A 16,550-nucleotide genomic window follows, 5' to 3' on the forward strand; every position below is an offset into this window, starting at 1 on the left:
ATTTCATTCTCATTTCCACTACTCTCGCATGTGAATATGCAATAATGGCGTATCCTAGCAATAACCAAGGCGCGTAGAAGTATATCCTAAGGTGGGCCAACTTGCTAAAACCACTCTTCAACCATCTTGGAAGTCTACTGTGTTTTGTTTGTAAACAAAACACAGTACGCTAGTGCCGAAGCTCGTTCCTGATCAGTCTGTCTCTTCCACGCTTCAAGCAAATAATTCCCCTTCTACTTTCTTCCGTACTGTTTTCATATACCGCTCCCCTAACCAACTTAGTGACGAAACGGCCTCACCTAGTACCATAGACCCGTCTTGGCAATAACAAAACAAACAACCCCCGCTCCACAAACCGTAATCCCCTTCTGTTTGAAATGATGATGTTGCTTCACCTGTTATACATTGATATAAGCGCCTTGGTCCAACTCAATGTGGTCGGTAGTGAAGAAAACAAATGATTATCGTAGTGTTCGAAGAGAGAAATTCAACAGCGTTTATCCAATTGTCTTGCAAAAATGCTTGAACGTTGCCTAGAGTGTTAATGGACAATCTCACAAGCGGTTTTAGAAAAACCCGGCGTATTGGCTAGGTGTCGGTTTTCTCGAAAGAAGCAAAAATTTATTTTCATGTGTGCGCGGGCTTGAACGAACAAAGTGTATTCATGTTAGTGCAAGCAAACAGAAGCAAGAGTCGGACCTGGAAACAGTATCCGTGTGGATTGTATTTTCTTACGCCGCCTCTATCGTAGAACATGGCGAAAAAATAAACTACCGAAAATAATAAATGCTGTTTCGAATTGGAATCGTTACTGTTTACTATTGAGTGTAACAGAAGCCAAGGAACGGAAGTGTTGAATCGAGAACAAGTAGTAGCGTGGAATCTCAGTGTGATTTGCTGAAGTTGAGAAGATTGCTGCCACTGTTTTGTAAGCCAAAATGGGCGCGTATCTTTCAGAACCTCTCACAACCAAGGATTCTAGCGATGAAGCGAACGATTTTCTCGCTGCCGGATCCAGCTCCATGCAGGGTTGGAGAATTAGCCAAGAGGTATGGACAACAATAACTCATTTTAATTACGTTTTTTTGTAGATGCATTAATATCAATGCATAAAATTTAATCTCTGAAGTTTGACAGGAAAAAGAATGAAGAGACATGATTTTTATGTGGTGTGCAAGTGTCATGGAGTGCGTTTAGTGGTACACAAATTACAACTCCGCTTGCATGTATGACGTCATCATGCTGGCTTCAATTTTCGAAACCGAATTATAAATTGATATTACAAAAAACAAAATAAACCTAATTATAAATTCTGAAGTGATTCCGGTGAGAATTGCGAGTCCAAGTATTTATACAGATTAAACACATTTTAGCGAACTTTATCGCGAGAATGCGTGAGCTACAGTTGGAATTTATTTACATATGATTTGAAATTTGGAAAATTGTAAAAATCATAGTTTCGGAGGCTCCAATACGCGGATTATTTTGATGCTACGATTGATTCGTAGCTCAAATCCAACAAATACATGTACATTATGATTACCTAAGCTTTGCATGTACTAGGGTTCAATCGTGTTATGTTTACGTTTACGTTCTGAAAATATTGCTCGTTGGTTCGTAGCGCTCTGAAGTCCCCTATTTCATTAAATTTTTCTCATCGTTCTGCGAACACATCCTTATTAGTGGTCTCGTATCATCGTATCAAAAATATTGCTATAATAACCCATTGGATTCATGTTCACGGCCGTAACGTATAGAATTTAATTTGATCAAAAATATGTATATAATTTGTATATAAAAAATAATATTTGTTTTGTTTCAAACATTTTTTTAATCCTTTTTATTTTGATTTGTAGGATGCCCACAACTGTATCCTGAATTTCGATGAAAAGACATCTTTTTTTGCCGTGTATGATGGGCATGGTGGAGCTGAGGTTGCCCAGTACTGTAGCGTTCATCTTCCGACATTCCTCAAAGGACTCGAGAAGTATGTAGCCAAAAACTTTGAGCAGGCTTTGAAGGATGCCTTTCTAGGAATCGATGCTAAATTGCTGGACAATAAGGTAATCGAAGAACTGAAGAAACTTTCGGATAAAACCAATGGAGAAGATGCCATAGAAGAGGAAGATGAGGACGAAGAAGATTACGACGACAATGTCGATGATTTATGCAAAGAGGCCACCATGCCTCTGAACGAAGTTTTGCAGATGTACAAGAAAAATCCAGCACTTAATAAAATTAAGGAAGGCAACTGTTCGAAACCGGCATCTCCTTTCCTAAAGGGAAAACGAAAGATCCATACAGACCAGCCAGGACCGAGCTCTAGCAATGCAGGTCTTTCGTCTGCAGAAGCAGATGCAACATCCAACACGGAGGCTGGTGCTTCGGACACAGCTGATTCTACTGTAAGTAGCTCAAGCAATAAAAAGGAAACAGTTCAGCAGACACCAGAATCGTCATCAGCGTCGGACGAGAAAAAAGTGGACCAAAGTGACGAAATAAGCGATACCGATGGAAATGCATTGACCAAAACCACAAAGGAAGAGTGTGCACCTGACAGTTCTTCGTCAAAAGCGGACGAAGAGGAAAAGTCCAAGAAGCCGACTCCTGTTATTAATGGAGGCGTAGACGAAGCTGTTGGTAAATCCACCGTTTCTTCATCTTCCACCTCCAATCAGGATAATGGCGTTGCCTCAAGCAATTCAGTTTCATGTACGACTAAAAACACTAACAACGTTGACACTTCACCTGCTTCGTCTTCGTCAATCTCAGCGTCACTGAAGAAAGATGCTAGCAATGGACCGGGCAGTTCCCTGTCAGCTGATTCTACAGATGATGACGATGACGATGACACCGAAAGCGATGGCAACCCAACTGCTGAAGGTCCTGATGAAACGTCCAGTACCGAAGATGGGGAGGATGACAATTTCTGGTGAGTACATGAGTATATATTCTCAAAGGCATTTCGCAAATGATATGTGTTATTTTTTTAGCGAGGATGCAAGCGACGATGAAGAAGAAATGGATGATGAAGAATTCTTGAACGAGGAAGATGAAGCATTCATGAATAACATAACCGATGAGCCAGGAAAAGACAGTGGTTGTACAGCTGTTGTCGCGTTACTACACGATAAGGATTTATATGTTGCCAATGCTGGTAGGTGTTGATTTACCATCTTTTTGTATTCTAAGCAATGTTGATAAGTGTTCTTCTTCAGGTGATTCACGCTGCGTTGTTTGTCGCAATGGCAAAGCTTTGGATATGAGCTTCGATCACAAACCCGAGGATCAAATCGAATTCGACAGAATACAAAACGCAGGTGGTCGTGTTACATTAGATGGTCGTGTCAACGGTGGACTGAATCTCTCCCGTGCTATAGGAGACCATGGGTACAAAATGGTAAGTACGATCGTGTTCCTTTGAAAATGCCCAAAAGCGAGATAGTTATTTTCCTTTTTTCATAGAATAAGAAACTACCTCCAGAGGATCAGATGATCTCGGCGATGCCAGATATCAAGCGTATTGCGATTGAACCAGAAGATGAATTCATGGTTCTGGCCTGCGACGGAATCTGGAATTTCATGACAAGTGACGACGTTGTAGAATTTGTGCAAGAACGCATCAGCGATCCCACAAAAAAACTATCCGAAATCTGCGAAGAGGTAAGCAGGCGTAATTCGGCCTCTGTCAATGTTTGTGACATTCTGTTCCATCTCATGTACTTGCTTGTTCTTCATATGTAACTACACTCCTCAGGCGAGGCTGTTCTTTTAGTCCTTCGCAGTAATGCTTTTGATTTTGATACTTATATATTTCCAAAATCAATATATATATATATATATATATATATATATATATATATATATATATATATATATATATATATATATATATATATATATATATATATATATATATATATATATATATATATATATATATATATATATATATATATATATATATATATATATATATAGATTTCTGTTTGTCTTTCTGATTCTTATTGACTCGGAAACTACTGAACCGATCGACGTGTAAATTGGTATGTAGGGGTTTTGGGGCCTTATAATAATTCGAGACCCCTCCCCCTGTGCTTTCCTACAAATGAAGCATAAATTTCTGCACAACTCAAGAGCTAATGAAGCAAATGAAGCCATTTGGCATGTAGAGGTTTGAGAGGGCACGTATCGTTTCTATGGTGAATAGACACTCCTCCCCCTCTCTAAGGGGGTGCTACCATACAAATGAAGCATCAATTTCTGCATTACTCGAAAGCTAATCAAGCAAATGGAGCCAAATTTGGCGTGTGGAGGTTTTTGAGGGCACGAAACATTTATATGGTGAATAGACACACCTCACCCTTACCAAACCTCCCCCCCCCCTCTCTAAAAAGACTACCATACAAATGAAGCATAAACTTCTACACAACTAAAGACCTAATTAAGTACACGGAACCAAATTTGGCATGTGGAGGTTTTAGGCAGAGGCGTCTCGGCCGCCTGTTCCGCCTATTGTGATTTCCATGTTATCCCGAATATCCTTATTATATTTTCTATTTTGGTGGAATTCAAACCCACAGTGAATAATATAATCCGATAGTTACATTTGAATACACCCCAACTCGCGCGCAAACAGCTTTAACGCTACGAAATAAGCAGTAATGACTACCGGTTCAAACCATCCACTTGAACCCGCCGTCATCCAAATACAGGGCAAACACTGTCAACTACGTATGAAACGATCATTACTACTTATGCGCCGCCTTCCGTACAAATGACGTTTTCGGTTCAATACTTCTGCTGAACAAAACCGATGCAAACGATGGAAAATACACACCACCATTCTTTAGTGTTTGTTCGTAGTTGTCATCGTTTCCTTTTTGTTTCTCTTCCTATTCCTGACGTCATTAAAATTTGAGAGAGGGCACGAGACCGCGAGAGTACACAGCACCAAACACCCCGAGCGAGCATGATACAAATAAAAGAACGAACCAATTCATTCATGATTCCTGTGGATGTGGTGGTATTCTTCGTTAATGTGTGGTTTTAATTCGAGCGTTTTTATCGATTTTATTCATTCGACAACTTGAACCCGGTACATATAGTAGACGTATGTCTGCTTACGTTGTAGAGAGAAATGAACTCCCAAAGTTTAAAGTCTCTTTAATCCATCATCATCATCATTGCTTACGTTTCAAAACCTCCGCTGCATTGGCCGGACATGTGGATGAAATAGCTAGGTACTTTGAGCATAATGCTGACAAAATTGTGGCCCAGAGCTATGATGGCGCTACTGTAATGCCCGGAGATAAATCTGGTGTGCAAACATTGGTTATTCACTGGATATATTCACTGTCGCGCACACGCATTGAACTTGGTTTTGCTTCACTCGTGCACAAACAACAAGAAAACGTCAAGGTTTTTCAATAGGAACTCATCTCTTAAGGCATTTCTCTCGCAGTCGTCAAAACACAGGGAGACATTGAAGCAATTTATGGAGACCAAAATACCAAATGTTTGCAAAAATAGATGATTTGAATTATGCACCTATCAATGAATGTTTGGGTGAGATTTACCTTGGCGACAGTGTCTTTGATGCTGTAACTTTTACTACATCCAGAGGTCCTCACGCATCCATGCTTGAGTTCAACACTGTATACTTGCTAAAACATTTTTCCAATATTTTTCAACATGATGTTCTTTACCAAATTTTGCAAAAAAAGGGTGGGTTATATCTATGATATAACCGCAAGGTTGACGTGGGAACACCTCAGCTTAGCAATAATTTTTTTGTGTTGATTAAATTTTTCATTGAATGAAGCAATTTCCGAATCCAATTCAATATATTTGCTTTGTAAGTAAAAAGATTGTATAATGTCATGTAAGGTCAATTCATGCATTGTGATAGATTATGTGCTTCGTTACAAGTAAATTTAATGACAGACCTTTTACGTTTGGAATGGTGCCTAGGACAAAATATGTGAACGGAAGAATTATCAAACGATTATTTTATTTTACATTTCCCTCTGAAGTTTGAATCTCTCAAGTGTACGTACTTCTCGAACCGCGAGTTTGGTACTCAGTTTCAATTTCGACATGTATGTCGAACGCATACTGTTTAATCACTAGGCATTATCGCAGCAAATGGTTATCAACATTTTGCCTAATCACCAAATGGTGTGCGTAGAAATTCAGTGAGCAGAAGATATGAAGGCATATCCTTCAATGCAATCTTGAATAACCGAACCGAAGCGTTGTGTTCATACTCGATTTTGTAATCCGTGTTAGGAAAACACTTTCGGTGTGCAAAAAAACATGCGGGTGCAGAAGTACCCCCGGCTTGCATGAATCAACAACTCCCACCTGTACTTTTTATACTATAGAGGATTTAAACTTGAAATTTCATTCGCCTCTAGTGTCTGCACGATTTTACCAGGTTCTATGTTTAGGAGACCGTGTTAAGGAAACATATTCTAGTCTGCCCAAAGACAAGAGACAAAAGTACTCGCAGTTTGCATGTATTTGCAAAGGAAGGAAGGTTTTGTATTATAGAGACCTTAAACTTTTTCAGTTCATTCGTCTCTAGCCTTGAGAAAGGCTCTTGGAAAACTTTATTCTACTCCTGCACTACACCTCCACCCTTATTGCCTTGAGGAAGGCACTCGATCTTTCGTCGTCCAGCTCGTCCAGCAACGATGTTGTCCAGTCGGTGTCCACACGAAGAATGTACATGCAAAGCAAATTTTCTCAGACATCTTGGTTTTGAAGTCTGTGTTGGGCAAACACATTTCAGTCGGAACAAAAATGCCCCCGGCTTGCATGTATTTGCAATGCCAATTACCTCATGCTCCTTGGATTTAAAGTCTGTGATAGGGGAACACATATCAGTCGGAACAAAAATGCCCCCGGCTTGCATGTATTTGCAATGCCAATTACCTCATGCTCCTTGGATTTAAAGTCTGTGATAGGGGAACACATATCAGTCGGAAAAAAAATACCCCCGACCTGCATGAATTTGCGCTGTCAATTTCTCCAACGCTGCTTGGTTTTGACGTCTGTGTTAGGGAACACATTTCGGTGAGAGCAAAAGTCCCCATTCTTTCATGTATTTGCAATGCCGATTTCCACAAGGCTGCATGGTTTTGATGGATGTGTTGGGGAAACCGTAAATCGGGCCAATCAAAACGAGGCAGTTAGGGCGTTTAGATAACGCTTAACATTTTACAGTTATTCAATTGTTTATCTAATGAAAAATAGCATTTTATTAATGGCGATAGAAGCGTAGAAATATTTCCTATCAATTGATGCAAACAACTTTCCGATTCAGTAAGAAATGTTCGAGTTATAAGCATTCGAAATCTTTCAATTTTTCCTGCATGTTCAGTGTTTAGGTTTTCATTTTACCCCCCATATACTCCGGTTAGACGTAGTCCCACGTCGAAAAAAAAGGAATTAGACGTATTAGAATTTGTGCGTATCGTCAAGGCTTGCCTTGCTTCTATAGAGGAGCTCAAAGCAGATCATCATTCCGATAGAACGATCAAAGATGCAATTGATGTATCTGGCGAAACTATGATTGACAGTAACGCCATCAATTGTCACCGTTTATATGAATCGATTACAGACTAAATTATTGACGAAATGACGAAACGGTTTAAGGAACTAGATGAATACAAATTCGTCGCTTTGTTGAATCACAAAAATTTGCCGACTTCGATGTCGTATTACCTACTGTGAATTTGAAAATGCTTATTTCATACCACTCGAAATTCGATGAAGCGGAGTTTTGTAATAAGCTTAATTATAGTCATTATTCCGATTATCGTTGGACAAAACCTGCATCAAACCATCTCTGAAACGGCCAGAATTATACTGACATTGCCTAATACAACGGCATCCGTTGAAAGAACTTTTTTTGTTGTTCGACTGATCAAGAATTATTTGCGGTCGAGATCTGACCAGAAACGGTTATTCAAAATTAATGATTCCATTCGTGATCAGCATTCGATTTCCTTTTTTTACTTTCATAAGCGACTTACTCACTTGCGCAGATCATAAAATCAACTATTTGCTCCTGTCACTAAGCTCCTACTGACACCTTAAAACAAACAAAACAAAACATGAGAATGGGAATTAACAGTCCCTATGTAGAGCGATAGAATACATATCAAAGATAGAAAAAAATGAGCGATTACTTCATTTTCTTTCAAATACATACCGCATAAAAAACCGCACAAAAACTGGTTTTACTGTATATATAAATGTTGAGAAATAAAAATGTTAAAATCTGTCATCGCAATACTGCTGTTTTAATGGTGCAAATGAAATTGAACAGGTAGCTCAGGTGGTCACGCGTCGCCTCTGGTTTCAGGGGACAAAAAACATTTCTAAGGTGGCTGTCATACAAATGAAACACAAACTTCGGCATAGCTCGAGAACTAATCAAACAAATGGAGCCAAACTGGGATATGAGGGTTTTTGGGTACGAGCAATGTTTCTATGATGATATGACACCTCTCCCTCCTTTGGAATGGAGAGGGGGTCTTATAAAAATATTACACATATTTCAACCAAACATGACAATAGAAAATTTTCAGAAAACTGAAGGAAAATGGGAAATTCGGAAAATTCAATTCCCATATGCTCTACAACTACATAGAGACACGCGTTGTTAGTCCATTTGATGTTTGCGCTAAACAACACGATTTTTTTGTGCGGTCCCTATCAACAACAGTTTTGCCTGTATAACAAAAGAATCCTACGGTCAACTATGAGCGCAAACTTATCAGTGATATCCTCTTAAAATAAATGCATCTGCATTATCTCATAAAGGAAATCTTTTTCCACCGTTTCTGATCAGTTCTCGACCGCAAATAATTCTTGATCAGTCGAACAACAAAAGAAGTTCTTTCAACGAATACCGTTTCGGAGAAGGGTTGATGCAGGTTTTGTCCAACGATAATCGGAATAATGACTATAATTTAAAAAGAACCGCCAGCTTATTACAAAGCTTCGCTTCATCGAACTTCGAGTGGTATGAAATAAGCATTTTCAAATTCCCAGTAGGTAATACGACATCGAAGTCGGCAAATTTTTCGTGATTCAACAACGCGACGAATTTGTATTCATTTAGTTCCTTAAACCGTTTCGTCAATTCGTCAATAATTTTGTCTATAATCGATTCATATAAACGACGACAATAAATGACGTTACTGTCATTCATAGTTTCGCCAGATACATCAATTGCATTTTTGAGCGTACTATCGAAATGATGATCTGCTTTGAGCTTCTCTATAGAAGCAAGGCAAGCCTTGACGTTACGCACAAGTTCTACTACGTCTAATGCTTCCTTTACAATGCAGGCTTTTAAACGCATGCGATGTACTCACTCGCGATATTTTTCAGTACAGCTCTTTACAATGGTGCTCGATATCGCGCGATAATCTGTCATAATCTGTCTGTCAAATCTGCATCATATTGCCATTATTTGTTATGGACAAGGTCATACTAGATTGGTGGAACGAAATTGTATCGCTAGAATTGTGAATGCAAGTATCAAATTCCAGTTAATTAATAATTGAAAAATTAACAAATTCAATCGAATATTAACAATAATTTGAAAAATAATTATAATTATGCAGCAATACGCTTTGCAATAGGTGGTCGACTGAGGTCTCACTTGATGAAGCGTTTCATATGTAAAGAGCTGAACATTTATTTCGATATATCGTTCCACCCATCTAACATATATTGTTTCACCCAAGGCGCTTGTATAATTTTTTTTTATGAGGATGAAATTTTACAAAATCATCCCTTCTTTTCCACATAAATTCGCGAAAGCCGATCATAGTAGGCATCGTTCGAATGCACGTCGTGACGGTTTGTAGAGAGCCGCCGGCAGCTGTTTGTAAATAATACCGACAGCAATTCCAATATGGCTGAAAGTGCATTTCATATGATTGTTTCACCTGGTGTATATAGAGGCGCCTTGGTTCCACCTGTCTGATGTACGTAGTATCCCCTGTCAAAGCAACGCGATTTTCGCAGCCAAAGCTTGGAGCAAGGCGGTATAATAAGGTGGAACGTTATGTCAGAATTGCTGTTCAGCCATTACTCGAGTTCGAACTGACAGCGGCCAAATGAACGGCTAGAGCACAGCAGTGGAACTCCATACAATTCACTGACTAAAAGTGTCCACATTTTCATCGCTTGTTTACGTGAAGAATATAATTTTTTCAGGTACACTTGATTTGAGAGTGTATGGATTTCTAGCTGTCTTGACGCAAGGTCTTTAATAAAGAATGAGAAGATGGGAAGGTTTATATAAACATGTTTATAATTACATAAGTTTATTCAAATATTAATATTGCTCTTATTTAACTATTCAGTGCAATTTTATCAAAATTTTAAAGAGAAATTAAAAAAGGAATTTTTTTTTTCAATATTTTTCTGAGATGGTTATTAAAAATCCATGATTAATATTGCTTCATTATTTACCCTCCATTAATTGTTAATTTCTCATGCTTTTCGTTCTTTGACCCATCATTTTAACAATTCAATTTGAGAGGTTTAAAATTGCGACAAGATAAAAATTTGGTGTGAAAGAGCGAATTGTGGAAAATTAAGTCGCAAATTCTCTAAGCGTTATAATTAAAGTTTTTCTGTAGTATTTAATTTTTGAGTTTGTGTGAATGACAGATTAAAGTTGATTCATAAATGAATAAGATTTCATTTGATATGACGATTTTTTAAATCGACTCAATGGTTGTAAAATTATGACGTTTTGTAAGAAATCTTACTTACTTAATCAGCAAAAGGCCTTAGTGGCATGTGCAAACCAACATATACAACAGTAACTTAAAAAAAACAAACTCATAAACGACAAAAAGCGTCTTAGATTGTATATTTTTTATATATTTTTCACAGTTTTACAGTACCGTTTGCTTATTGGTGTTTTTTTAGTTGGAGTGCCTTTTAATTGGCGGTTCACCAGTTGGAGCACGCGCCAATCAAGAAGCAATCATCTGTCATAATTGTATGTCAGTTTTACTATGTTGTTCCAATGCCATTTTTATTGACGGGTCTTTGAACGTTAAACTCAAAAAATGAAGGCACAGTATAAAAGTATTTTTGCAGTTTGTTTGACAAATGTATTCGTTTGAAAACATTTATTAATATATCTACATATATAAAGTGAATTATATCACATCCACTATTCAAGGAAGTTAATGATATTTTCTAGCATCAATCCAAATTCAGTAATTCTAATTATTATTATGGCCGCACTAAAAGACATGAAAAACAACAAGAAAAACGCGAACTTTGAAATTTGTGAACTATTGCAGTATTACTTCAGCCATTCCATGCCAAACTGATACATTGGTTTTCAGATTTATGGAAAATTGGTAGCTTGTTTTCGTCATGGTAAAACATTGAACCTATATTATTATTTTTTTGGGTGATTCGATTTTTTCACTTTTTCTCAAAATGACTTTTATCAAAAACTCATAACTTTTGAACCACTAAGCCGATTCAGTTGATCGATACATCAAATTGAAGTAAATTAGCTAGTCTTCGGGACCAACGGCGCTATATTTTTCTATATTTTTTTCTTGAAAACTGAGGATTTTTTTACACATTTATATTTTTTACTCAAATATAGATATATTCTTTTTTCTTTTTTGAGTTATAATTTTTTAGAGTTAACCGAAAGTTCGGAATATTAATTTCTTCCCCTTTTTCCTATTTTCAAAAATTCATAACATTTGAACTGCTAGAGCGATTCAGATGATCGATATATCAAATTAAAGCCAAGAATTCAGAGTTGTTCGAGAAATAATAAAACGAAAAATAAATAAAAATAAATTTTGTTTTTCATAAATAAAAAAAAAATTGCGCCTGAGAAATTATTGACTTAAATTAACTATGTCGATTATATGAATCGATTCAAGAGATAAAAGTTATGAATTTTTCAAAAACCTCATTTTAGGAAAAAAGGAGAAAAATGATTTTTTGAACCATCGGTTAATTTTGAACAATCATAATTTAAAAACGAAGAACACATTTTTGGAAATGTTATCTAAAAAATCCTCAGCTTTCGAGAAAAAAATATAAAAAACAGCGCCCTTGAATGAAAACTATAAAGAACAATTACGATCAATAATCAAGAAAAAAAAATTATTTTTTTTGCAAGTATAGTATTTAAAAAAAACTGGCTAACTGGCCAATTTGATATGTCGATCATCTGAATCGGTTTAGTAGTTCAAAAGATATGAATCTAAAAAAAATATCTTTGGAAAAAAGGAGAAAACTAGTTTTTTCAAACCACCCTAAAATGGAATGGAATCTAATATTTAACGAAAAGGGACAAAACTACCAATTTACACGAAAATCTGAGAAGCACTATGTCAGTTTGGCATGGAATCTATATATAATACTAAACAAAGATAGTTTGGTGTTAATTTCCCCTGCAACTAAAAAACTGATTACTAGAAACTAATTGACGTTAACGTTTTATTACCTTGTAAAAATAGTGTGTTCAAAACTGAAAAAAAAATATTCAGAAATCATATTTTTATGTTGTTTTTTAAGCGTACCTACATTATTTAGTCGTATAATTATTGTATCATTCAATTTATTCCGATGAGAATGCTTTAAAATATTTCAACTGATGCTCTTACCACATTTTAATTTTTTTTATTCAATGTTCAGTTTCTATGGCGAAGCTTCATTCGTAAATTACACATTTGTCATCATTGGTGGAATACGATCATAAATGTTGTTATGAATAGCACAGCAAGTTATGATTACAATACATATGGATTTATTTTGATAATGCATTATACATAAACCGATAAAAATGCATTATAATATCTATCCACAGCGTTTTTGCGTCTATATGTATATTTTATTCAATTTCAGTTATCATGATGATGCTAACATTAATAACACTATATACGAACCTCCCACCTTATATATGATGTCTCCCACCCTTTTAGAGACATCTTAACATTATGTTCAATTTTTAGAGCGTAAACTATCTGTCAATTTTTTCACTGTTTACATTTTCTTGCCACAAATCGTTGCCACTTTTTTCTCTCAAGTTCCACTTCTCTTTTCTGGCTAGAGTTTTCAAGAAAGAGGATAACAAATGGCATGCAATGAGGAGTGCATACCAGCCGGGTGACGTCTTTAGAGAACCCCCATTGAACTGACAGGAGCCAACATATCGGGTATCCCACTGACATTTTCCCTTTGTTTTCATATGAATTGGGTATCCCACTGACAGTTCTGCTTGAGATTTTGCTAACGATCCTAGCATCAATCATAGCGACTGGTGCATACCGCTATGTGTTTGCTTGTTTACGCTGTTGGCAACATTATTGTGTTTCGGTGACTGCTGCAAGTTATTGGGCCCGATCACGAACGTCACTTCACGGTGAAAACGAAATGAATTGTATGCAAGGTTATATACGCTTCATCTCGTTTTCACCGTGAAGTGACGTTCGTGATCAGGCCCATTGTCTTCATTGCTGTTTCACGGACGTGAGGGTTGTTGCCGTTGCTGCTGGGATTGGCAATTCAGCGATTGTGGGTGCTGTGCTAGTGGGTATATGAAAGAGCCACTACCGGCGGGCTTGTACCATACTGCTCTTGGTTCCATTCGCTTTGATCACATTAGTCGTTGACGACCCATTACGATTGATTAGCGATTGATGTCGTTTCCCGGCGACTGCTGCTTCAGCTGGAGACTCACCTGATCGTGCGGGTTGGAGACGCAACAGCTAGTTCGATTGAAACCGGCCCAGCGTAGGTAATTGTTGATGTGCAGAAAACGCTATGTAGCATAAAAATTGGACCTGGTTTGTTTATAAACAAAAATAGTCGCTGTCATTTTTCATCCCCTCTCGCATCTTCCATGTCTTATCCTCATACTGTCGAAAACGAACCACCCGTCAATTCCAGCTCCTTGGCTTTAAGATTCTAACTTTTTTCGCACTGTCATGGGTGATTTCGCGCTTTGCTCTGATTGGTTGACGAATAAAAATCGCAATTGAAGAAAAAAAATCGCGCTCATTGTGGATGATTGTAAATCCGGCATAGTTCTTTTTTTTTAGAAAATTTGATAAAGAACATCCGTATGTGCAAAAATATAAAAAGTTTTAGCAAGAATACAGTGTTGAACTCAAGCATGAATACGTGAAGACCTCTTGATGTAGTAAAATTTTCATCATCAAAGACACTGTCGCCAAGGAAAATCCCACCCAAACATTCATTGATTCAGGTGCATAATTCAAATTTTTGCAAATATTTGGTATTTTGGTTTCCATAAATTGCTTCAATGTCTCGCTGCGTTTTGACGACTGCGAGAAAAATGCCGCAAGAGATGAGATCGTATTGAAAAACCTTGACATTTTCTTGTTTGTGCACGAGTGAAGCAAAACCAAGTTCAATACGTTTGTGCGACAGTGAATAACCGTTGTTTCACCAATTTTTGCACACTAGATTACACTAGTTTGAACAGGCGGACGAGACGCCTGTGATCAAGGTCAATCCACAAGTCTGTTGCCAGATGCAGCTCTTGATGACTGTTTCGTTTCTCCCTTGGATATGGCACTTCTTCCACTAGAAAATGCTCGAAATGCTAGAAAAGCTCGGAATGAAAAAAATAGCTAACGGCAGCCGATAACGGAACGGAGACGTGAACAAGTTGCAAACGTCCGGCTACTTCTAGCAATCGAAAATGAATGGAATTTTGATAAATCGATAGAAAAAGCAAATGATCGTTACCATGAATAAATCAAAATCACAAAATCCCCCCCCCCCCTTATTCCACGCGGTGAGTGACGTGAGATAGTGAAGTTTCTCGCTCCATTGTGGAAGCTACCTTACTTTTCAACTTCTTTTTGATACCCGAGTGGATAACATATGAGAACACGACTTCAAATCTCACCTAGTGACAAACTATTGTCACGCCATTCGCCTACGGAAAAGCTGTGACTTGATCCATCTCACCCCATTCACCGCGCGGAATAAATGACACTATCTCGACGTGTTTGACGAAAGAAATATAATTATAGACTGGGCCGACTTGTCCAATTTTGGTTTCAATTGCAATATTTTCTTTCGTTTTGCTTTTTAATTTTTGGGGGTATGTTCAAATTTAGTTGCATTATTGTTCCCATTATTCTCTGAATTCGGTACCATTGGAGTTACACTGAATTCTTTCTACGCGACATCTTTACGTGAAATTACGCGATTAAGATTATCGTCGCCTCGTTGACGAGCGAAATAATTCAGTGTATATATTTTCGTTATGTAATATTTCGCTTCAAATGACTGCAATAATTCACATGTTTGTTTCGCTTCATTGCTTTTGTTCAAGATGTTTGATTACTGCCTAGCACCACACACCAAGGGTGACGGGACCGGATGCGACAACATGACTGCAATTATCGTCCAATTCAAGCCAAGCTACACTGACGCAGTGTCGAGAAAACGGGCCGCTTCGTTAGAGCCGGAAACATATGCAATTGAGAGCGATTGCAAAAAAGCTAAAACAGAGCAAAACGCAAGAAGCTCAACAAGTGCGGGCAGCAATGGATGTACCTCTACAAAGGGCGACAAAGAAGAGCCGACTGGGACAACGGTGGAATCTGTTGGATCTAGTTTACCAACAGATACTAATGAGGATGCAGCATCTTCTTCAACGTGAATCTATGACATTTAGATACTTACATGCATACTCAAACCCATAGCAACAATCGCGATCTGTAATCGCTCCTATTTTTTTGTTCATCTGAATCGATCGAGTTGTTCTGTGAATTCGATGTCATTGTTGAGAAAGCGAAATCCAACTTTATATAGTTTACAACTTCTCTGAACATTATATTACATTAAATTTGGTCAACCGTAGATCGTTCACCAATACTCGTTTGCGCTATCATTAGAAAAACAATTCAAACAAATCATAATGGGCAATAGTTGCAACCATACTTAATGACATTATTTCATTCGTTTAACATTTGAGAGGTAGATGACAGAGTTATACAAACATTGACGAAAAAGAACGTTTGTTTCGATCATGTAGTATCTCCCGCAGTGTATTGATTGTTAGGGGGTACTACACGATATGACAACTACAAATTAAATGAATAATATTCACATAAGACGATAGAATTATTCAACTGTAATAAAAACAATCTTATAAGTCGATACCTTACAAATGATTTTTTGCATACATGGCCAATATAGTGTGTCTAGAATGCGAAGAAAATTAACAGTATGTATTTGTAGTAAATTCTTATAGAAACGCGAAGATGTGAGTTGATCTTACCAAATTGTGTAGATATTTGTTTCAGTGATTCAATGGAATTCACCAGGAGAGCATAACAAACCTTATTTTCAGTCCTACCGAATGTAACAACAACATACATAACGCCCTTTTCATCGAGGACATTAAGAACATAATTGAAAGCATAATTTCCAAGCGTTCGGCCCATTAATCTTAGTCTTTCGAGAAACACAATAAAATGTCTGAACAATTT

The 16,550-nt window shown here is 37.4% G+C and overlaps 1 protein-coding gene across 1 annotated transcript; it reads left to right on the forward strand.

Annotated features, from left to right (window-relative positions):
- The first annotated feature begins 420 nt into the window (after positions 1-420).
- Positions 421-16,547, forward strand: LOC129765316 (probable protein phosphatase CG10417). The gene is made up of 6 exons (XM_055765492.1): positions 421-1,049; positions 1,857-2,932; positions 2,994-3,157; positions 3,219-3,400; positions 3,466-3,663; positions 15,389-16,547. Exons 1-6 carry the CDS (start codon positions 939-941, stop codon positions 15,716-15,718), a joined length of 2,061 nt encoding a protein of 686 aa, XP_055621467.1. The 5' UTR covers positions 421-938; the 3' UTR covers positions 15,719-16,547.
- Positions 16,548-16,550: the final 3 nt, after the last annotated feature.

Source organism: Toxorhynchites rutilus, chromosome 2, assembly GCF_029784135.1.
Source record: "Toxorhynchites rutilus septentrionalis strain SRP chromosome 2, ASM2978413v1, whole genome shotgun sequence".
In the NCBI taxonomy this organism is placed as follows: Eukaryota; Metazoa; Arthropoda; class Insecta; order Diptera; family Culicidae; genus Toxorhynchites; species Toxorhynchites rutilus.